Source organism: Salmo salar, chromosome ssa05, assembly GCF_905237065.1.
Source record: "Salmo salar chromosome ssa05, Ssal_v3.1, whole genome shotgun sequence".
In the NCBI taxonomy this organism is placed as follows: Eukaryota; Metazoa; Chordata; class Actinopteri; order Salmoniformes; family Salmonidae; genus Salmo; species Salmo salar.
In genome coordinates, this window is record NC_059446.1 from 29,883,522 (window position 1) to 29,906,248 (window position 22,727).

Sequence of the window (22,727 nt, forward strand, 5' to 3'; positions counted from 1 at the left end):
ATGTAACAAAGTGGAAAAAGGGATGGGGTCTGATTACACTACATTTTTGCTCACTGCACATTTCTAATTGGTTGTACTCTTCATTTGCAGGTGTGTGTGATTAATGTAATATGAGCATTATTCATACATGTAATGAATATATGAATTGTGTTCATATTAATGTAATGAGTTATGTTCGTATTTAAAGCTTGTCAGCTATAATTCAGTTTACAATCTAATTCAAAAGAGCTCTGTTTTGAATCAATGGTCTCGCATTCAGAGCAATTTCTACATCTATGGCACTAGAGGTAAAACATATCTGCTGTTCAAGTAATCCTGTATTGTAACCAGACAGCATGATCACATGCTATCAGCGCTTGAAGACTGATTAGAGATGCTTAAGGGTGCATTTGACCCTGAACAAAATGACATGAGGTTTCTTTACAGAATCAGTTTGCCACAACTTTTCCTGAATGGTTTAAAATAGACCCTAGTGTAACAAACTATTATGCCCTGTTGCCTCTAGTCTTGTGAGTCAAGCTATTTTGGAAAGCCAGATGAACATATTTCAATTGTGTAATCTAATCAGCTTATAATTGGCTCATTCATCCCCCTCCTCTCCCCTGTAACTGTTCCCCAGGTCGTTGCTGTAAATGAGAATGTGTTCTCAGTCAACTTACCTGGTAAAATAACGGTAAAATAAAAATGTCACATAATAGGTGGTTCAACTGAGGCCTTGGCAGGGGCTGGGAGAGTTCTATCAGTGCTACAGTGTACCACAGTGACCTCCATAAGACAATTTTGTTTCTGTTTCCGCTGCAGATTTAGGATTTGGTTATAGTGGGTTTTTCCAGAGGGGATCCACATAGAGAATGATCACACAATGTAGCCTGGTTCCTGTCTCTGTACAACCTGCCAATCCTGTCATTTGCCAAGGGGCAAAGTAAAAAGACTGGTATCCAGACTACAATCAATAGTATTTTGCAATGTGACTAGACTATAACCTGGGACAAGAAACTAAGAGGAAAAATATGCTAAATATAGTCCTGGTCTTAGTCACACACAAAAAAAATCGATGCAATTGCATTAATTGCGTTGCATTAATTTGGCATACTTTATGCCAAATTGCGCATGCGCATCCTTTTTGGCAGTGATTGGTTGGCCTTCTTCCCGCCCTGAAGTGAAACATGGAATGAGCGATCGGGAAAGATGTATAATGTTGACCAGGTAAACATTTAATGCCACATGTTTCTACAGTTCCTTTTGATTTATTGTACACTATGTAATGTTAAGACCATAATATTGTCAGTTTATGTTATTAGTCTAGTTGTGGATGGATTATATTTCAAAGCTTGACATGAGTAAATCCCTTTTCTGATTAACACATTTTGGTAGCTACTGTAGCTAACAAGCAAGCAATGATTTTGTAGCTAAACCCAGTGATTAATTTGAGCCGGAACAGGATCCTGCACCTCTCCGTTTTGACTGTTCCGGAACCTATTTATGCCGGATCCGGTACCTCGCAAGGCATGAAAAATAATTGTCACTTTTTGCAATGTAAAAATTATAATAAAAGCGATCAGAGATCATTCGAGTTGCCTCTTCCTTAATTATCCTGCCACCACAAACAAATGTCATGTCAGAAAGTAGATTTTCAGCCCGGGTTTATGGTTTGCGCAACATTCAGTGGCGGTTCTAGGCCATTTCAACTAGGGGGGCCAAGCTGGGGCCAGTTGTACTGTTAGAGGGGCCAGTTACATTAGACGTTATTGTTGTCATATCGTTTTCTGCACTGCATTGCAGGCATTAGCAGGCAAAAGACCATGTTCATAATCATTAGTGTTCCGAGTTGCCACTGTCTAATAACAGATGTAAAAAAAATGTGTTATGTAAAAATTATTTCATACTCCACATTTAGGGGGGCCACAAGGGGGTCCAAAATTGTTGTCACAGGGGCACTCATTTTCCTCAGACCCTAGGCTACTAAAAATGTTCCCAATATGTGCAACTTCTGTAAGTGCCTCTAGTCTACTGCTCTATGCCACTACGCAAATGCGATGATATGCATGCAATGCTTTATTATAAAGGTTTATTTTTTTTAATCATGCGTTCCTGTACCTCAGAACTCCCCAGGTCGCACACTCTCGCGCTCACATTTTGTTCCGGCACCTCCCGATTTACAAATTAAGCACTGGCTAAACCTGTCATTGTGCAAACAAGCATAGTTTACCCGTGTGTGTGGCTCATAGAACATTTTTGAAACGTGGGTAGCTAACACCTTCAATTGGAATTCCAGCGCTCTGAATTCACTGATTATGCATGCACTGCAGATTACAAAAAACGAACTAATCAATTAGCTGCACTTTACCAGAAAGAATATTGTAATCAGATTATATATACTTTAGAAAAACGAGATTATGACTTTATCATGAATGCCTAAATTCAGAAAGGATGTTTGCGGAAAAAAACATAACACCTTTCTGTTTAATCAATGACATTCAATTCAGCATTGGAAAAAGGCGCAAATTAAAGTTTGTTCCACCTAAACGAGTCTGACCACAGGTTAGAGACCATTTTGATGACGCAAAATGCATTTGATGGATCCTTTTTGTCTTATTCTAATGCATTTTAAGGGGAAAGTAATCCAAAAGTAACTGAAACTAAACTGATTACATTACTGAGTTTGGGTAATACAAAAGTTATGTTACTGATTAAATATTTTGGACATGTAACTGACAGATTACATTTAGAAAGTAACTAACCAAATCCCTATTGTCAGATGTGCATAGCTGCCATCAAAGAGTGGGCCACCAACAAACAGGAGCAAATATAGCCCACAACATTTACACATATATCTTTACCATCGTTCAGGATCCAAGTACGTCTGCCCGTGCTTCCGATGGCCTCATTCCATCCCACTTTTGACACCAATGTAGCGAACAATGAGCCCTGGGGTGTATTCATTACCCGGATTCCGTTGCCAAACGTTTTTGCTACGGTCTGTGACTAATGAATACACCCCTGTTCTCGCAACCCGTGGGCAAACTTCATGCTTACCACAAGGGCTACTTCATTATTGCCTTCTTTCAAATCAAATTGTATTCATCACATGCTTTGTAAACAACAGGTGTAGACTAAAAGTGAAACGCTTACTTACGGGCCCTTCTCAACAATGCAGAGTGAAAGAAAATAGAGAAGTAATAATAAATACACAATGAGTAACGATAAGTTGGCTGTCTATATACACGGGCCGATGTGCAGGGGCACGAGGTAATTGAGGTAGATGTACATATAACTAGGAATAAAGTGACTAGGCAACAGGAGAGATAATTAACAGTAGCAGCAGCATAAGTGATGTGTCAAAAAAGGGTCCGTTTTATGGCTTGGGGGTAGAAGCTGTTCACGGTCCTGTTGGTTCCAGACTTGGTGCATCCGTGCCGCTTGCCCTGCGGAGAGCAATTCGCCACACTTCTCTATACCAAGTCCCTGACATGTACATGCCTCTCTGATGGACTCACAGGTGCCATCGAACTTCTGACACCAGTGTGGCGATTTGATGTACATACTTATCAGTTACAACACATTCTTCCAATAAAGAGTGTTTATTCGTTAGTTGAGCTTACTTGAAGTCTGTCTGACTGTGCCATACTTTCACAAGTTTTCAAAGGATACAAGGTTGTACATTTTAACTGTAAATTCATGCAAATGCCACGGTCTCTCTATTGTTTGTTTTCACTGTCAATCGTTACAATGAGGTGGGGACAGCGACAAAGTATCTTTGGCAACACTACTGTCTTGCAAGGCGTAAGGTTAGAGAAAAAGTAAAGGAAAAAAACTTGTTCCAAAATGGCGACGAAGATCTGCCTGTCCATTGGAAAACAATAGAAATAGCAAAGAGGGGCAGAGTTTGATTGTTGTCGCAATTTGTTTTTGTTTTGCATTTGACCTAACTGCATCAGATTCGGGTTGTGTGTTTCTAGCTGTAAGCAGTACTGGAGGAAGTAGTCTGGGTATCATGCTTTGTTATAGTTGGTTTTCAAGCTAGCTAGCTAGCTAACACCGTTACATCCGTATATTGTTGCAGTTGGCTGCTAGCTATCAAGTCACATTATTTGGATCTACACCAAGGACCAGCTTGCCAGGCAGAACACAGGCAACATTTGGCTTGCAAGTCAAGTTGTGCGCACTTTTGTTATTACCAAGCAAACGTTTTTAGTGTTTTGTAGGTCGGTGGTAATCGGTAACTTGACGTTTTATCCTGCCTAGCTAGCATAAGTTAATTGCCGGAGTAAGTTACTGTAGCTACAGTAGTTAGCTAGCTTAGTAGAAACACTCAGCGTCACTTGGTTTAGCTAGCTAACTTCATGGCTAACGTTAGCTAGTTAACGGTAACTGAATTTCACAATGAGACTGGAGTGTTTGTTGTAGCTAACAGGTAGCTAACCAGCTACGTAAAGTTGGGTAAGTAGTCAGTAAGATGTTTTAAAATATGTAATGTAAACTATAACAATCTTACACGGTGAAATGTTTGTTCTAGCTAATACGGTTTAGTTTTGCGATGGCTAGCTAAATGTTAGATAGCTACTGTAGCGGCTAAAGTGAAAGTTATGGGCTTTTCTCGCACAAACTTTGGATGTTTGACCAGAGGAATGTTAGGAAGTCCCATACTAGCGTTTTAGTGAGCAGCTACCTAACGGTAACTTGGCTAGATTAGTGTCTCAACTAATGATATTTGACGTGCGTATCTGTGATACAATTAATTTATTTAGTATATTAAAGATACATGAGTTTAATTGAAACTTTTTCATTCATATAGACAAGGCGTGAATGAGCTTTTGCGAATTTGTCGAACTAGCCAATGCTGGGGCCTTTAGCTAGTTAGCTGGCTAACGTTAGCCAGACAGTTATTAGTGGCAATATTTTTCATGATGTGACAGATACGGTGCACAATCTACCTTGCTGGCTAGGCAGTTGATTAAGATTTTATTAATCGTCTTTTTCGTGCGTTTTCCGAGTGTTGTGACTAAAGTCTATTAGTAAGACAAAGGTCGACTATGGAAGCAGTAACATTAGTTGACACTCTGTAAAAGGGTACCGGGTATAGACGCCCACCCTGAAAAGGAGCAAATTCAGCATTTTATCCGGACTGCCGAAACCTGAGTCCAGAGTTTAAAACACTCTTTATTGATGATGGCCGATTTTGTAGTGCCGCGACACAGTGCGGTGATGGAGCGACTCCGCCGTCGAATCGAGCTCTTCAGGAGGCATAACACCAGCTGCGAGAACCGCTACGACAACACAGCGAGGGAGCGGCTGGAGATGGAACGGCAGCAGACCTTTGCACTGCACCAACGGTGCCTGCAAACCAAGGCCAAGCGGTCGAGTAAGCACAGACAGCCAACATCCGACCAAGCAGTTCAGAGAGGGTCAGGGACCGGGGGCAACAACGCAGACCTAGGGGATGGTGGGACGTCCGAGCAGAGCAGAAACAGCACTTTGATTGCGGTAAGTGACCATTTCAGAAAGTGGATGCAAATGCACCACAAATCTGATAACAGCTTCATGGCAGTTATTTTATTTGCGCATTCATGCGTTAAATTAGTAATTTTCATGTGCAGTGATTGCAAGTCTAGGAAAGAGCATTATTTGCTATCATTTGCAGTGTGCTCCATGTGCAGTGATTGCCACATAAGAGTTGTAGCAAGTATCATGTGTGCTCCTGTGTGCATTCTGGGTGGCTGCTGTCACATGTTCTCATTGTTGTCCTGCTGTGTTTACTAGGCAGCCTTTGGCATGCTGGGGCACAATGTTCACAATTCCACAATTTTTTTACTGTGGTGAAACTAATTTTTCCGTTATATTAGTTCAAACATAAATGTTAATGTAACAGAATATGGAAAGGACTTTTTCAACAAGGCATACTGTCGAAGTTATGTGTCACACAGTGAGGTGTCCACTAGAGTGGTCCATGTATTGTTGGCACTGAAGTTCATGTTTAGTCACAGCCATTTTGTAGAGTTGTCATGGATCTCTAAATTATCAGAATGCTGATAGCGCAGCCAAAGTGGGATAAACAAGTTTTAAGAAGGCTGAGTCATATTAAAATACTGCTTCTCTCTTGTGGCTCGAAAAAGTAGCTAAGTATTCAGTGAGTGCTCACACCGAGAACATTCTCTAATAATATCTAGGCTTGTTTCTTTCTTCATCAATCTTCCAGTTGTCCAATGGACTTATAATCAACCATCGTGCTGCCTCCATTGTTTTCAGTGTTGATTAAGGCTCTATCGGGTGTTGGGGGACATTTTTGTTTGCTCAATTTACCTCTACTGACCCTGTAGTAATTATCCCTGCCATATGTTATACTCGAGGGAAACCAAAAAGTGAAAAGGAACAATTGAATTACAGATGGCAACTTGGCGACCTCTTGTATTTACAGTCTTGTATTTACATGTGTTGTGGAGGTAGGGAAAGTAGGATGGAATACATTTTCATGCAGTTTGGTTTCTTGTCAGTCTGACCTACCTACCATGGCAGTATCCATTTGGACAGTTTTGTTTTTTTGCCATGAACCCCACCTGAAGCATTTTGCCTCTGTGACCCCTCTTAACGATGGAATTTGCATTAGGGGAAACAGTGTCACTGTCCGCACATTTGGTATTGTTTTTGATTTGTGGACGAAACGGAGAAGAGTTGCGTTGAGAAGTGTGGCAAAACAAATTGCTGTACATATTCTGCTCTTCTATCGCACGTTCAATTATGTCGGGGGGGGGGACAGTGTTTGTTGTTTGCAGTAACTTTGTCATAATATCCCAAATTGACAGGGCAGTTTCACCAAGGATTCCAGCTTTAAGTCTCTGAGAAATATTAAAATGTTTTTTTTTTCCACAACCCAGGCTTCAGTCACAGCCCAGTAGGAATTGACTGCCTCCCACCATTTGGGCAACAGCTGCATTAGGACAATATAACTACCCCCTGAATGAATGATGACTCAGGGGTATTAGAAAAAAACAACTCCACCCCCAGCCTAATGCTCTGAGCCTCTGACTCATCATTGCTCTGTGCCCTTTCCTGATCCACACAATGCAATGCCACGGTATAGCTGTGTGTGTGTGTATCAAGCCACAGGGCAGAACTTGACTCTCCATTCCATTGTTGATGAACCCTATAACCTAGGAGTAATGTCACTTACTAAAACTGATCTAAATTCCAGTCATGAATAGCAGTGTTATCTAGCCCACTTGTGACTGGCACTGGGCTAGCAAGCTACCTAGCCTATCTTTCGTTCAGTCACTCTGTGCCATATTAACAAGGCTCAGCTTCAGGCTGGCCAGTCAGTATGAGGTTAAAGCTTGTCCTATAAACTGTCCCCCCCAGCCTTTAGTTAGACTGGCCCGCTGCTCCGTTCCAGTCCTGCACATCCCAGGGAGGCCCATTGTGGCCACGCCGGTGGCTTCAAAGGAAAAACGGGCGTTATCTTAGCGCTGGGTCCGGGGGTGTGGAATTCGGCATGCTCCCCTCCATGGCTCAGGCACTAGCTCTTTTGTTGTAGGGCTTCCTCCGTCTATACACATGTTAATTAGTTTCATGTGACTTGGGTCTGTGGTAGGTGGGGTAATGGCGGTGATTGCTCAGAAGAAGGGGTGGGGGAGGCAGAGAGGGTAGAGTGAAAGGGTGAAGACAGAGACCAGTTTTTCAGGTTCATAAAGCACTGGAGTGAGTCACTAGACTAGCTTTTCTCTCCTCCGGGGGAGTGATGGGGTTAGAGACGAGGCCAGATCAGATGAGCCATGCGCACACTCTTCTCTCTCTCTAAAGCTAAACAGCTCGGCACAGCCAGCGCACAAAGTGTGAGAGACCAGATCAAAGGAGCGGTGAGCTGCCTATGTTGTCAACCTCTCTGGGGTATGTGGGACGCTAGCGTCAACAGCCAGTGAAATAGCAGGGCGCCAAATTCAAAACAACAACAAATCTCATAATTCAAATTTCTCAAACATACAACTATTATATCCCATTTTAAAGATACACTTCTCGTTAATCCAACCACATTGTCCGATTTCAAAAAGGCTTTACGGCGAAAGCATAACATTAGATTGTTAGGACAGCGCCTAGACAAGAAAAACCACACCACACAGCCATTTTCCAAGCAAGGAGAGGCGTCACAAAAAAACAGAAATACAGCTAAAATTAATCACTAACCTTTGATCTTCATCAGATGGCACTCATAGGACTTCATGTTTCACAATACATGTATGTTTTGCTCGATAAAGTTCATATTTATATCCAATGTTCAGAAATGTTTTGCCTCCCAAAACTTCCGGTGAATGAGCACATCAATTTACAGAAATACTCAAACGTTGATCAAATATTAAACTGTTATTCAAAGAATTATAGATACACTTCTCCTTAATGCAACCGCTGTGTCAGATTTCAAAAAAGCTTTACAGCGAAAGCACACTTTGCAATAATCTGAGTACGGCGCTCAGTCACACAACCAAACCCGCCATTTTGTGGAGTCAACAAAACTCAGAAATAGCATTATAAATATTCACTTACCTTTGATGATCTTCATCAGAATGCACTCCCAGGAATCCCAGTTCCAAAATAAATGTACATTTGTTTCGATAAAGTCCATCCTTTATGTTCAAATACCTCCATTTTGTTCGCACGTTCTGTCGAGTAATCCAAATCCACTGTGCTTGCGCAGTGAGTTCAGGCGAAAAGTCAAAGTTATATTACAGTTCGTAGAAACATGTCAAACGATGTATAGAATCAATCTTTAGGATGTTTTTATCATAAATCTTCCATAATATTCCAACCGGACGATTCCTTTGTCTTCAAAAAAGAAAAGGAACACAGCTAACTCTCACGTGAGCGCGCGCCACTGAGCTCATGTCATTTTCTCAGTCATCTGACTCCATATGCTCTTATTCTCTCCCAATTCACAGTAGAAGCCTGAAACAACGTTCTAAAGACTGTTGACATCTAGTGGAAGCCTTAGGAAGTGCAAAATGACCCCACAGACACTGTATATTGGATAGGGAATCACTTGAAAAACTACAAACCTCAGATTTCCACACTTCCTGGTTGGATTTCTTCTCAGGTTTTTGCCTGCCATATGAGTTCTGTTATACTCACAGACATCATTCAAACAGTTTTAGAAACTTCAGAGTGTTTTCTATCCAAATCTACTAATAATATGCTTATCCTATCTTCTGAGTCTGAGTAGGAGGCAGTTTAATTTGGGTACGTTTTTCATCCGGCCGTGAAAATACTGCCCCCTATAGTGAAGAGGTTAATCATAAGGCATACATCCCCGCCCTTCTTCTTTCAAGAGAGATGCTTATTTCTGTCAGCGCGATGTGTGAAGAAACCAGGTGGCTGTACCGTGCCTAAGGCACGTTCACACAGATGAGCAGGGACCCTGGGCATCTTTCTTTTGGTGTTTTTCAGAGTCAGTAGAAAGGCCTCTTTAGTGTCCTAAGTTTTCATAACTGTGACCTTAATTGCCTACCGTCTGTAAGCTGTTAGTGTCTTAACGACCGTTCCACAGGTGCATGTTCATTAATTGTTTATGGTTTATTGAACAAGCATGGGAAACAGTGTTTAAACCCTTTACAATGAAGATCTGTGAAGTTATTTGGATTTTTACGAATTATCTTTGAAAGACAGGGTCCTGAAAAGGGGATGTTTCTTTTTTTGCTGAGGTTACATGCATGCGTACGTACACAGATAAATAGTGTGCATGGCCATGCAGGCGTGGGTGAACAGGGAGTACAGGGGAGGGCTGAGAACGCACCCTTGTGGGGACTCAGTGTTGAGGATCAGCGGGGTGGAGATGTTGTTACCTACCCTCACCACCTGGGGGCGGCTCGTCAGGAAGTCCAGGACCCAGTTGCACAGGGCGGGGTCGAGAGTCGGAGTCGGAAATGCCACTTTTTTTTTTTCTCCGGTGTCTTTTAATTGTAGAAACGCATGGCCGCTTTCCCACTCTATATCTTGGTATAGAATTTTCGCAAATGCCTTAGAATGTTTGGGAATTACGTATTCTAAGAATTTGTGGAAATGTTATAATTACCATATCTAAATGCTCACTTGTCAGAATGTAAAAAAATAGTCATTCGTCCTGGGTGTATATGAACAGATGTTAATGAAATTTCATGTTGCTAAAATGCTGTCAGTTCCACTTTAAAAGTGCACAGTACTATACAAGCGTGATTAAACAATCTGCGCGGATTGCCCCAGTACGTTCAAATGTCTCAGCACAGGAGGGTAAACCTGAGGGGATCTGGTTGCCTAGGATGTCAGTCTGGGGTTTGGCCTCTGCATTCGGATGAGATGAGCGTACATTTTGTTGGCTAGTGTTTCTGTCATAGCCTGGCAAAATAATGGAGAAATTACTCTAGTAGGGCTTTCCCCAACAAAACAAAAATGTTGGTTGACCAAAAGTAATCTGTTAAATTGATTGGTCAACATTTTTAAACGTGTATTTTTCCATGTCTAGACACACCCTGTGTTTTAATAAAATCAACTATATGCATTGAGGTTGTCTGATGCTTTAAGCTTACTGTTTGATGAAATAAGACAAATGCCTCGAGGGAGACAGAGATCTAGAAGGAAAAAAACCTTAACCTGACCCAACCATTTTCCTGCGGGCTTTCGCAGATTCTGCCATTACTCTCCTGAAGTTGCCTGTAATTGGCTACACGAAGAGTCGACAATCTTTCTCATGTGGAATGGCAATTTGTCATAAGCACATTTTCATGAAACAGTTCCATTTAATTTATAATAACGTCTTCGTATCGCAATCATTGTCATGTGGTTAAATCAAAATTCTATCCAAATCTAAATTAAAATGATACAAACCTATAAAGTAACTTCTATTGCCATTGCCAACTATGTTGTTTAAAATATTCTGGGCCCTCAGTTTCCTGTGCCAGTGAGCTCGGGATAGACCCCGCTGTAGGCTATTTGCGCAAGGGATAAGAAGCAGTGCTTGACTTGGGAAGGAACTCACCGAAGCTGAGTACTGGCACCTCAACATTTCTACTGCTTGAGCTCCTGTTGCTCTTATAGAATATGAACTAAAACGTATTGTGAAGCTCCTGCACCTAAATATAAACAGTACCAACAACCAAAATGAGTACCGGAACCTAAGTCGAGTACTGATAAGTAATCAGGTAGGCCTATTTTAGGTTTCCACTGGATCAGAGCACAGCATTTCCCCCTTGTCATTCTGAGTGGTTGTCAAAAGGGAGAGAGCTGGAAAGATTTAAAAAAAATACATTGAGGAACTATTGTCATTCTCAATGGCTGCATGTAAAAACAGACTTTGTTTTCTTGCTGTTTGAGGTGAAGAAAACATTACTTTGAGAAGCTCCACAGCTCATTGGTGGTGCATTAAGCTAATCAGAAATACTATTAGATCCCCAAATGTCACATTTTATATGCCTACATTTGCGCGTGGGCCTGGTATACTATAGGCCTACTTCTATCCGTAATCAGGTGCCCGTCAAACAAGACCATCACTAAATTGGTAACTCGGAAAAGGAATTAAATAAACCTTGTGAAAAACAAGTGTAGAATAGGTTGTGCGCTCTGCAAACAATGTATCCACTCCGACAATGAGAACGGTAAAAAGACTGGAATAATATATTGAAAGCCTTAACAGAAATTACCGTAACCAAACAAACATTGTAGATTAGGAATTAATGGTTAATGTAATACTGGTGATTATATGTAATGGGCAATTGATATACACTAACAATCAAAAGCAAACAATTCACAAAATGAAGTTATGAAACAATGAATGTGCACAAATTGGCTGGAGAGTGCGCATTCTGGAGAGGGCAGTGCATTGTGCATCTGGGCGCTGCATGGTCAGTCAGACGTCTGCATTGGCCATGCAGCATTTATGGTGATGTGGCCTCTGCGGAAGTCAGGGCATTCATACTTCTTGCGCTTTGCGAAGAAGTGCGGAGCTGTTGTCAAGGAAGTGAGTTTGTGTTTTATACAGGATGTGCAGCCCCCAACCTGCCATCAATCAGTCATGTCAATGCGAAGCTATGTAGAAACCTCCGCATTGTTACAACATTTGGGAGTCGCATGGCGATGCGGAACGAGCATCTGGAGGCTCCACGATCGCGTCATACCCACCAAATGGTGCCTCCGACGACATTTTCGGATCAAGCATAAATTGTCTTTTTGGCCAGGCCGCCGCAATGCATTAGTTCACTGAGATGGGATCAAATATCTATCTATTTGCCACTGCTCGACCCCAAAAAATGATCTTGGTCGTCCAACAGCCTATCGACCAAAACCAGTCGACTAATTGGGGTCAGCCCTAGACTCTAGCATGGGGGGGGGGACTAAAACGTATTGATCCCGCTTTGTGAAATAGGCAACAACCCAGTGCTGAACTACGATCAGGTCCCGCCATCCATGTAATCTTATTAATTATGATCTTAAAAGTAAAACTGATCCTAGATCAGCACTCTTGCATGATGAATATGAGCCAAGAGCTGCGTAAAGCTCTCCTAAAAACCCATGTCAAGTTTGACTGTTTGACTATGCAGACGGCTTGTATACCTTATGGCAGGCTGCCAGTCCAGTCACAGGAAGCTAACCTAAATAAAGTCATAAGGTTGCATTACTGACCTCATAAGGTTCTGTGTCTGAATCCATCAGTGACAGTTATACTCTGCACTCCTGTCTGTTTCTCACCACTGGGGATAAGTAGCCGCTTATTTATTTGTGACAATTTAAATTTCTATAGACATCGACGGGCTTAATATTTTAAATGGGGAACTTGCCTCAACACAGAGATAAAAGTTGAATGGGGTTTTATTTTCCTTGTGAAGCAGTGTAATGTTTACAGGACCGTTAAGCATATCTTCATGCTAGCTGTACCCATAGACTTCCAGTCTTTTTGGTAAGCTAGTTAGCAATGGCTTGCAAAACTACTTCTAACGCAGATACATAAAGTTAATCTGACTCTATCCCTTTTTAAAGGGCAACTGAATGCAAAAAACAACTTCTCTGAAGTTAAAAATGGCCTAGGCGGCTTCGATATTAGTCAAACATTTACTCCAGTGTCAAAATTGACTTACGTTTAAATAGGATAATTTGTCCAAGTCAGTATATTCCAAAACTGAGTTTTATGAGAATTGTGTAATGAGGTTGTCACGACCTAACCCACAAGAGGATTGGGTTTGGATTACAACACGGATTGTAACGCCTAGGGAGAATTGTCATGCATGGAGAACAGTCTGCGGGGATTGCGCTCTATCCAAACATAGCAGCACCTACTGGGTAAAATGAGGATAGTGACGATGCGCACTTACATCCCAACTGCCATTTGTCAATATTCCAAAATTATAAACTCATTTGCAAGCATCTTGCGTCCCGCTGCAACATGTTTTGTGACATGATTCACTATGAAACACTGCCATACAGAAGCACACTCTGGCAAAATACTTATTTTTCATGCAATTTTTAAAGGAACTTTTAACACCACCTTAGCTAGATGTAAAATTGTGCGACTAAAACGTCCTCGGCAAAAACGTCTACATTAATTTGATTTCTTGATTTGTCTTAGATTAATTATGACTATTTTGAGGAAGTGGTAGTGGCTATGTTGCTACCGTACTTCAAGAGGGACAAACAACAGTATCTGCCAGGGTATGCTAAAGCCAACAAAACACACCCACATCGAACTTCACCCCCAAGACTCAAATCTCATATTTCTTAATGAGCAGCAGAAAAACGCATGCGGAATCGGTGAGTTCAGTGTTTCCCTTGTGATTTTTTTTCAGCAGCGGAGAAAGCTGTTTTCCTACAATTCTACACATTTTGATGTGTTCTTATGCTATTTGAGTGACTCAAACATTATTCCAAAATATTAATGTGGGCCCCAAGCCATTACATTTTTGATTCTCCCTGACTGTAGTTTTTATTTTGGTGGTTGTTAGTTCTCAAAGATGATCTTATAAATATATAGCTATAAATGTATTCATTTTAAAATAATAGTTTGAACCATGTTTTGAGGCAATACCGTCAGTTTACATTTATATTATTTACAAACAGAAAAACAAGCTCATATTTTGGATTCTGTTGGTATGACAGTTGAACTAAGCTCATGATGCGTTTTATAAGTTATATTCAAGAATCAATGGATATATTTAGTTCATTTCGAAGTAAAAAAAAAAATGGATAGAACTAAGGATTCCTGCTTTAAATATATATATTTAAAAAAATCTCCACTTGTGCCAAGGATCTCAATCAAAAGCATTGTCAGTTTTCAGCATGTGTTTATTGTATGGTACTAATGTTTTAATTTACGTTTCAGTCATTTAGCAGAACTCATATCCAGAGCAACTTTCAGTAAAGAGTGCATACATTTTCATATTAGTCCCCCGTGGGAATCGAACCCACAACCCTGGTGTCGCAGGTGCCATGTTCTACCAACTGAGCCACATGGGGACATTGTACATTTATTGACTTGTTATTTACTCTAGTTGCAGGAGTCAGTGAAAAGGAAGCTGGAGAGCGCTGGCTCTCCTGGTCAGGTCAACGGCTTCAGCGATGGCTACCCCCCGTCCAAAAAGGCTTGCCTAGACAATGGCACGTCCAACGGCGGCATCCCCCCTCGCTCACCCCTGGACTCCAAGCACGGCATTGGCGCTGACTCTCTCATACCCAATGGTGGAGAACCCGGTGGCACCGCCGCTGGGGAGCAGGAGTTCCGGCTCAAAGAGATGAAGCAGGAGCCCATGGATGACATCCTCCCCTGCATGCTGCCGTCAGGGGGCGGTGCCAGCAACAGCCTCTTCCCTGACCTCAACGAGCAGGAGTGGACGGAGCTCATGGAGGAGCTCAACCGCTCGGTGGCCTATGAGGACATCCAGGACATCCTCAACGACGGTTTCGAGGACCGCAAGGATCCTCCTGATCTGGCCGGACCCACCCCTGGGACGGGCGCACAGTCTGGGGGTACCTCACAGGGAGGCCTCCTGCTTCCGGACCTGGCCAGCGTCAAGGCAGAGTTCTCCCCGGCCTCTACTGCCTTCGAGCAGGACTCGTGCGCCGGCTCGCCCCACGCCAGGCCCAAGTCATCGGGGCCACCCATGCAGCACTCCGCCAGCTTCCCGGCAGCGGCCACCTCCACCGTCTCCTCCCCGGCCCTGCCCCAGCCCCTCAGCCAGCAGCCTCCCCCATCCAGGCAGCACCCTCCCCAGAACCACCGCCTTCCCCCGGGGCCTGTCTCCAAAGACCTGTCCCCTGCCCAGCAGCTCCAGCAACTAGCCGCCCAGCAGCAGAGAGCCCAGCAGATGCAGTCCCAGCTCCAACAGCAGCAACACGCTCAGAAACAGCAGCAACAGCAAGCCCCCAAATTCCACCCCCCTGGGTCCCACCCCTGCCGTCCATCTTGGCCACCCCAGTCGGCCCAGTCTCAGAGCCCCCTAGGGGGAGCTTACGGCCTGGAGAAGCCCACCAGCCCCTCCCTCTACCCCCAGGACTTCCCAAATAACCCCAAGCCCCAGCTGATGATGCCCGGACAGCCCAACAAGGGCTCACCCAAAGCTGTGGCCGGCGGGTACCTGCAGCCCGGAGGCCCCCACACCAACATGCTGGGCCACCCTGCCCAAGGACCAGGGGCTCCGCTTAGCCACCCTGCAGCAGCAGGCCCCGGGGGCCTGGGCTCTGCCATGCTCAACTACAGCAACACCAAGCCCCTGTCCCACTATGAGGCTGCGGCCCAGGGGCCACCGCAGGGCCCCCCCAGTGCCCAGAGCCAGAACAAGGCAGTGCTGCTGTCGCTCCTCAGACAGCAGCAGCAGATGAAGCAGAAGCAAGGCCTGTCCTTCAGACCACAGCTACCCCACGGCCAGGTAAGAATACAGCTCACCCTGAACTTTTTCACAAGACTGCTCATTGTGTAACCATTACTTTTATGTGACCAGGTTTGATCTCATGAAGCAGGCTTAAAAAGGTTTCATTATAAGAGTCAAGGATCGGGGTCTTGGGTGGCACAACAGTCAAGCACTGCAGTGCTGAGGCGCCACTACAGTCTGGGATTCGATGTCACAACAGGCCGTGACCGGGAGCCCCATAGGACGGTATACAATTGGCCCAGTGCCGTCCGGTGTAGGGGAGCGTTTGCCCGGTCGGGGGAGAAAACAGGGTAAAAAAATATGCTTGTGGCTATTCCACTCTGAACACGCCTGTTCACAGTCAGGCCTGGTTAGTAACGGGACAGGAGACCACCTGTTTAGTCAGGCCTGGTTAGTAACGGGACAGGAGACCACCTGTTCACAGTCAGGCCTGGTTAGTAACGGGACAGGAGACCACCTGTTCACAGTCAGGCCTGGTTAGTAACGGGACAGGAGACCACCTGTTCACAGTCAGGCCTGGTTAGTAACGGGACAGGAGACCACCTGGGAATAACAGGTGCCGCAATAAAAAATAATAAGAGTCAAGGATCCACATGGAAAGATCAAGTGTTAGGCTATATTGGTATTCTGAATAACCGTTAAAAAGTTAAGAGGTCAGCAAGTGCATATGAAAGGCTTACACTTACATGACTTGGTTATGGTCATCACCCAAGCCTAACACAATTTCACACGGCTTGACTGGGAGAATAGAGCTATTAACATTTCCAACAGGGGGAAGGCCCAAAGCATGTTTTATACTGGCATCAGCGAATAGCATTACAACTGAGGCACAAAGAACATTCCAAGGCCATGTTGTGTACAAAAACACACACACATACACACACACACACACTCCTCCAGTGCTACGACGCTGGTGAATGAGGGAGTATCATTTTGAAGCCAAACAATAAGGGCTTGTTAAAAATTAGCAATGGAGTCGTCTAGCTTGCCCTTTTAGTTTGAAAGAACGGCTCCAAATAAAGACCTCTTATTTTCACAATTTTCCATGTCAAGAACCACACCAATGGATAGCATAGTTTTAATTATATTTGGTAATATATATGTCAACATGTAATTTCTGGGTAACAATTAAGTACATGACTGTGACTACAATGGGGAAACAAAAATAGCTTCTTAGCGAAGAGACATTTCTCAAGCAAGAACTTCTAGGACTGTCTGGGAGTAGTAGGGAGGGGAAACTGAAAACTAGCTGTTATTGGCGTAGCAGTTTGGAACTCTCTTATTTGTCTATTAATTGTCAGGCCACGTGATGTCACCAGGCAGGCCAAAACTCCATCCCACCAAAACAGGCTGAAATTTTATGTGGTCTTTTCAAACAGCTCTTACACTAAAAGGGCATTATAATTTTCACAATTTCACAGTTTTATTCCAACATAGTGTGGAAATGTATATAAAACACCGAAAAATCATGTTTTTGACTGCACTCGGGCCTTTAAGGCATACTGCATGTAGACTGATAGTTGATTGTGGATCTAAGGCCTAGCAGGCTTTTTATGTTAGTCAACAAACACAACCCACACACTGTCCTTGTAGCTTATATTTTGGTCCTACAAGTCTGGCATGGGCCCCATGGTTCGAGGGGACAGCATGTGTGTCTGGGTCAAGCAGCTGGTTGCTAAGGAGCTGGCATGCAGTCTCCCATGGGGGGTTGGGTGGTGGTGGAGGGGGGACCAGGGAGGGGACAATCACGACAAAGCAGCCTTTCATGCAGCCCCCTCTACCTCGCCCCCTTTACCTCGCCTGTCCTCCACACCAGTATATTTTAGGAGTAGCCCCCCCCGTTAACCCACTTGGGGTTTTTCCTCTCGCGAGAAGGGGCTCTCCGATCCCTTCTTGCTCTTCCTACCCTTTCTCCCCATCTCCCTGACTCAACTGTGTTCTGTGGTGTGTGTGTGTGTGTGTGTGGACGGACCCAGAATATCCCCCGGCCGGAGCTAGAGGCCTGAGGCTAGCCCCTGATAACTCTGGCCAACTTTCCAGATGTTTCTATGGCGAGATGGTTAGCACACTGGCTGAGGCTAACACTGCCAATATGGAGCTGTGGTTCTCACAGCTGGTCAAGGAAAGCACTTGTATGAGGCCATAAACTAACTTATGAACTTTCAAACTGAAGTTGTACAACCACGGTCTTCATTTAAAGCTGTGTTGATTATGGACACAACTTTTCTAGTATTTTTAGGTAAAGCTTGAGCTTTGATTTGAATGCTTTTTCCTTTGCGTTACATCAAACCACGCTTTTTGCTTTACATCAAATGTTATTTGTGAACATATTCCCCCCACTTGTTTGACAAGGCCCCTAAGGCCTTACCTCAGACTGAACGCTGTCTCACTCCCTCTTCCTCTGATTGACATTAGTGGAATAACTATAAAATTTTCCCCAATTTCAATTTTGCAGGAACAGAACGCATACCCTGCCGCACCGCATGGCCCTGGACCTGGCAACGCCATGGCCCCCCAGCTGGGGGGGCCCGGTAACGGCATGGCAGGAAACCACGGCAACGTGGCCTACCTGTCGGGGCAGGCGGCGGTGAAGCAGCAGCAGCTGATGGAGCAGCAGAAACAGTTCCTACTGGGCCAGAGGCAGCAGCTGATCATGGCCCAACAGGTTAATACCCCGGGTCAAGGGTCATCTACTGTAGGTAGAATTTGGGTCTTGGATCAGGGTCTAGGAGCAGCATACCCCACCCTCAATCCTAACGACAAAATACAAAGAGAACAGACTTCCTGGCTCATTCACATGATTGGTTTCAACTTGCCCTATTACTATGTAAAGTCTGAGACAGGATCTCTGTCTGTTTTACCTGACTGTGCCTGCTAGTGCTGCATAGCCCTACATGTTGTCTATTAGTAACATATACACAAGGGGGAGCCATTTGTCTGCATGTAGAAGTGGTTATATGACTGGCAGTTTCACAGTAGGCGTTTTCCATCTCTGATCCTTGTCCAAGAGAATGTATGGGAGGAATTTCAGTCACCGGTATATGCATGTATGACAATCATGCTCTAATATGTTTTCTGTGTTTCAGGAAAAACAGCGTCAGCAGCAAGAGCAGCAGCTCCAGAGGCACCTGACCCGTCCCCCTCCTCAGTACCAGGACCAACAGAACCAGCAACCTGGGGCACAGAACAACCCCTTCCAGCAGCAGCAGGTCGCCCAGTTTACAGGTAAATGAGACCCTATGTCACCACGTTACCTCCAATGTAGCATAACCCAACCCCCCTAGACACTCCCAAGGCCTTAAAAGGGCTTGTAGGGCTCTAATCCAATCCTTTACTGGAGTTCTGGCAGAAGTGTACAGACGTTGACTTCCCTTTATGGGTTTCAGATCATTGAATTGTCTAGATGTAGTTTCCTCTCATGTTTAGCCATATTATTTTAATTCATTACACTAGGGCAGTGAATTTGTTTCTTGACGACCCAAAAAGTTTTGGAATTTTCCTTCAACCCAGCTGAATAAACAGGCACAACCCAGTCGCTTTCCACAGCCTGAAACAAATCGACCATAACCTATGTAAAAAGCGGGTCTATATAGGTTAGGGGGTAAGAGGGCGATTTTGGAACCACGGCTAAACTCTCTACCACTGCTTGCACTTCCCATTGCTATTGAATAGGCACCTTTTGAAAATGTCTGGTCATGGGCCAGAAGGTTTGCTTCAATGATGTGACTCACACAGAACAACTTTGTTTGCCAGTACACTAATATTACCTCGTCAATGCAAATGCTGCTTACCGTGTGATTAATTTGAATGGTAAACTAGTAATGAGGTCTGTGTTCTCTCGTTGCTGAATACATTTGCCCTTTGTTCTGTGTCTTTGGCGAGAACAGCTGCTGTCTCAGTGCTCGCTGTCCTTTTTACCTCATAATGGCATGAACTTATTGTGGTAGCTAGACCATATCAGTTCCTTTCTGCTATCTGCGTTCATGAAAAATAATGACACAGATATGGAGGCATGGAAAGCCATTTAAATATATTGAGAGAGACTTGGTCTTCTCCTATAATGAGTTTATTGATTAAGATTGCATAATAGTTACACATGTTTTTATAATTCAAAGGTTAGCTTTTCAATTTGTCATGTTTTTGTGACTCACTTCTTCTTGTTTTGCTTCTCCCTGCAGGTTCGTCACAGCCATTGAGCAACGTGGGTTCGCTGGGAGGCCCCGCCCCCGGAGCTCAGCGAATGTTCCCCCAGACGCAACAAGGCATGATTGGTATGACCATGGGCCAACAGGGTGGTGCTGGCCCCACTCCTGGTGTCCCCCCTCCCTCCAGCCAGGCAGACATGAGCCTCGCCTCCTGTGTGGGTGTTATGGACTCTGCCTTACAGCATCAGGTACTCTACAGCAACATGAACATGCACCCCTCCCAGCAAAGTTCCATGCAGAGGCAGCCTGTAGGCAATATGGGCGCCCCCTACCGACAGAACATGCTATCCCAGCAGCAACACCTTAAAAACCAGCCCAACGCCACCCTGCTGAAACAACAGCAGCAGCAGTTAGCCAGACTACCCGGCTCCATGCCTGGCGGCAACATGCCCAGTGTTATGCCCAACGCCATGCAGAGCACCCAGAGCCAAACATGGCAGCAGCAGGGCATGCAGCAAGCTATGGGTGCCCAGCAGCCTCCCTCCAGCAACGGCGGTCTCCCGCCCAATGCCTTTGCCAACCCCAACGCCTTCCACATGCAGCAGCAGACCCACATACCAAACAAGATGCCTGTTGGCAACACCCCCTTCGGTGCCAATGCCAACGGCAGGCCCATGGGTGCCATGAACCCTGCCCAGCAACAGATGATGCAGCAGGCCCAGCAAAGGACTGCAGCCAACACCCAAGTTTCCCTTGGGCAGCCCTTAGGCCCCGGGCAAGTCTTACCCAATCAGCAACAGCAGCAGGGTTCCCAAGGCCAGGGGGTGTTGCCCGACCTGGGTGCCTTTGGTCAGCCGCAGGGGGGGCGTTCGGTCAGCCAGGGGCTCCAGTGCAGACAGCAAGACTACCAGGGCAACAGAACTTCTAACCAACAACAGCAGCAGCAGTTGCCGTTTGGCTACAACACTGGGTCAGGGGCTAGCAGTTTGCCCAGCTTCCCTGGTGAGAGTGACCTGGTGGACTCTCTGCTGAAAGAACGCAGCACACAGGAGTGGATGGACGATCTGGATGAGCTCTTAGCTAGCCACCACTGATGACTTTTAATGAACAGGAGAATCTCAATAGTCTGTAGTGGCTTCCTCTTCTCCATCTGCGCCAATGTTAGAGCCGGATGGTTGAGAGCAAGTGTCTGCTAGGCATCCCGTCTTCCATGTTGTGTTCACCTTGCCTTTTCAGATCAGTAGATTAAGACTGAGAGGAGCTGGGGAGAGGAAGCCTTCAGGCAAGTGAGATTCATCCAATGAGTTGGTGAGATGGAATGCTGGTGTATGTGTTCCAAGCCAATTGCCAATGAAAGGCAGGAACAGCGAGAGTTACTAATGGAATCCTGTTACTGTTCTGACACGGCTAAGAGACGGTCATCCTCAGTATTGTGTGTACTGTGTATATAAGGTCAGGAGAATGATTGGATGGGAATGATGGTGTGCAGGACCAAAACCCCTGTGTTGATTCCTATTGGAGCATTTTCCCAGGACTGGGAAACGTATAGAAAGAACTCTGCTACTATTACTACTACTGAACCTCTGACTCAGTACTAAACCACTGAATCAAGGGTGAATCAAACATCGCACACACACTTTGTCAACGCTTACCAAACAAGCACCACCACAGTAGAGGTGCTTATTTTGGTTTCTATGCCCCCTACCCGTTCTCTGCTTTGTTAGAAGTTGCCGCCTTAAATGCAAATGAATGCTCTATGTAGCAGAGGTGACCTAGTAACACATTCCCCCATGTCAAATTTTGGTGGTGATACACTAGATATTGCTAATAAATAGACGTGTGCCATCTCTCCCCAACTCTCAAACCAATGACGAGGTGCGCCTAGGAGACTCGACTGTGGCGGCCATACTCATTTGGTTAGCCAGTGCCCATTATTTGGTAAGTGTGGACCCATATGTTATAAGAGACAAGACTCTTCCTCTGTTAGTTGTGCAATGACCCCCGCCCCCCAACACCTTCCAAAAACACTTTTGAATGATGCTTGTATGTATCATGTTTCTAAAATGGTTACCCTAAAATCACTGTCTTTAAACATTCAGTCCATTGTCATTTTATTAACCAAGCTATAAGATAATGTATGAATAGTGGACATTTATTGCCTTCAGACACATTGCAGACAATCTTTTTCCATTCCCTTGAACGACAGTACAGCCAGATACTTAAGTTGAGATGTTTGAATTTGTTCATCCTCTTTTGTGTCAGGGGCTCCTTGTACATTTTTCGATATATTTTTTGTATGTATGCATTTTCCGATTGTTCTGAAGATAGATCTTATTTTTATATGTATATTGCAGCGGATTTTTGTAAGTATTTCATACTTTTAATATCGTTCTCTGTAAAACAAGAGTATTATGTAAATATAGTTATTTAGAAACGGACCCTGTGTTTTGTCTTAGTTTTGTGTGTGTGTGTGAATTGTAACTGACAAGCATTTTAATATTAAGTGCCAATGTAAGGTGTGAGTAGAATCCTGCAGAACACTGTATTCCTATGTATCCCATTCCACTTAGTCATGATGATGATTTGACTTTCTTCCATCTGGTTTCTTGTCCTTCCTTGTAATTATTTTTGCATCATATATCACAGGAATGGGCAGCTCCAATCTTCGGGGCCGGACTGATGAGCCTGACACATTTCTGTCCCAACCCTAACA

General features: G+C 44.3%; 1 protein-coding gene across 3 annotated transcripts; it reads left to right on the plus strand.

The window, feature by feature from the left end:
• The first annotated feature begins 3,557 nt into the window (after positions 1 to 3,557).
• On the plus strand, positions 3,558 to 22,452 carry LOC106604571 (mastermind-like protein 1). 3 transcript variants are annotated; one of them, XM_014199342.2, is made up of 6 exons: positions 3,581 to 4,440; positions 5,186 to 5,484; positions 14,493 to 15,866; positions 18,325 to 18,534; positions 18,956 to 19,094; positions 20,048 to 22,452. In XM_014199342.2, exons 2-6 carry the CDS (start codon positions 5,206 to 5,208, stop codon positions 21,106 to 21,108), a joined length of 3,063 nt encoding a protein of 1,020 aa, XP_014054817.1. In that variant the 5' UTR covers positions 3,581 to 4,440; positions 5,186 to 5,205; the 3' UTR covers positions 21,109 to 22,452. The 3 variants fall into 3 exon arrangements, with proteins under 3 accessions (XP_014054816.1, XP_014054817.1, XP_014054815.1); XM_014199341.2 differs by having other exon boundaries at positions 3,558 to 5,484; positions 14,499 to 15,866; XM_014199340.2 differs by having other exon boundaries at positions 3,583 to 5,484.
• Positions 22,453 to 22,727: the final 275 nt, after the last annotated feature.

Excerpts from the sequence above, each read along its gene's own strand:
- LOC106604571 (XM_014199340.2), top strand. The coding sequence starts at position 5,167 with ATGATGGCCGATTTTGTAGTGCCGCGACACAGTGCGGTGATGGAGCGA. Across the intron at positions 15,867-18,324 it reads CACAGCTACCCCACGGCCAG|GAACAGAACGCATACCCTGC; the intron begins GTAAGAATACAG and ends TCAATTTTGCAG. Across the intron at positions 19,095-20,047 it reads GCAGGTCGCCCAGTTTACAG|GTTCGTCACAGCCATTGAGC; the intron begins GTAAATGAGACC and ends TTCTCCCTGCAG.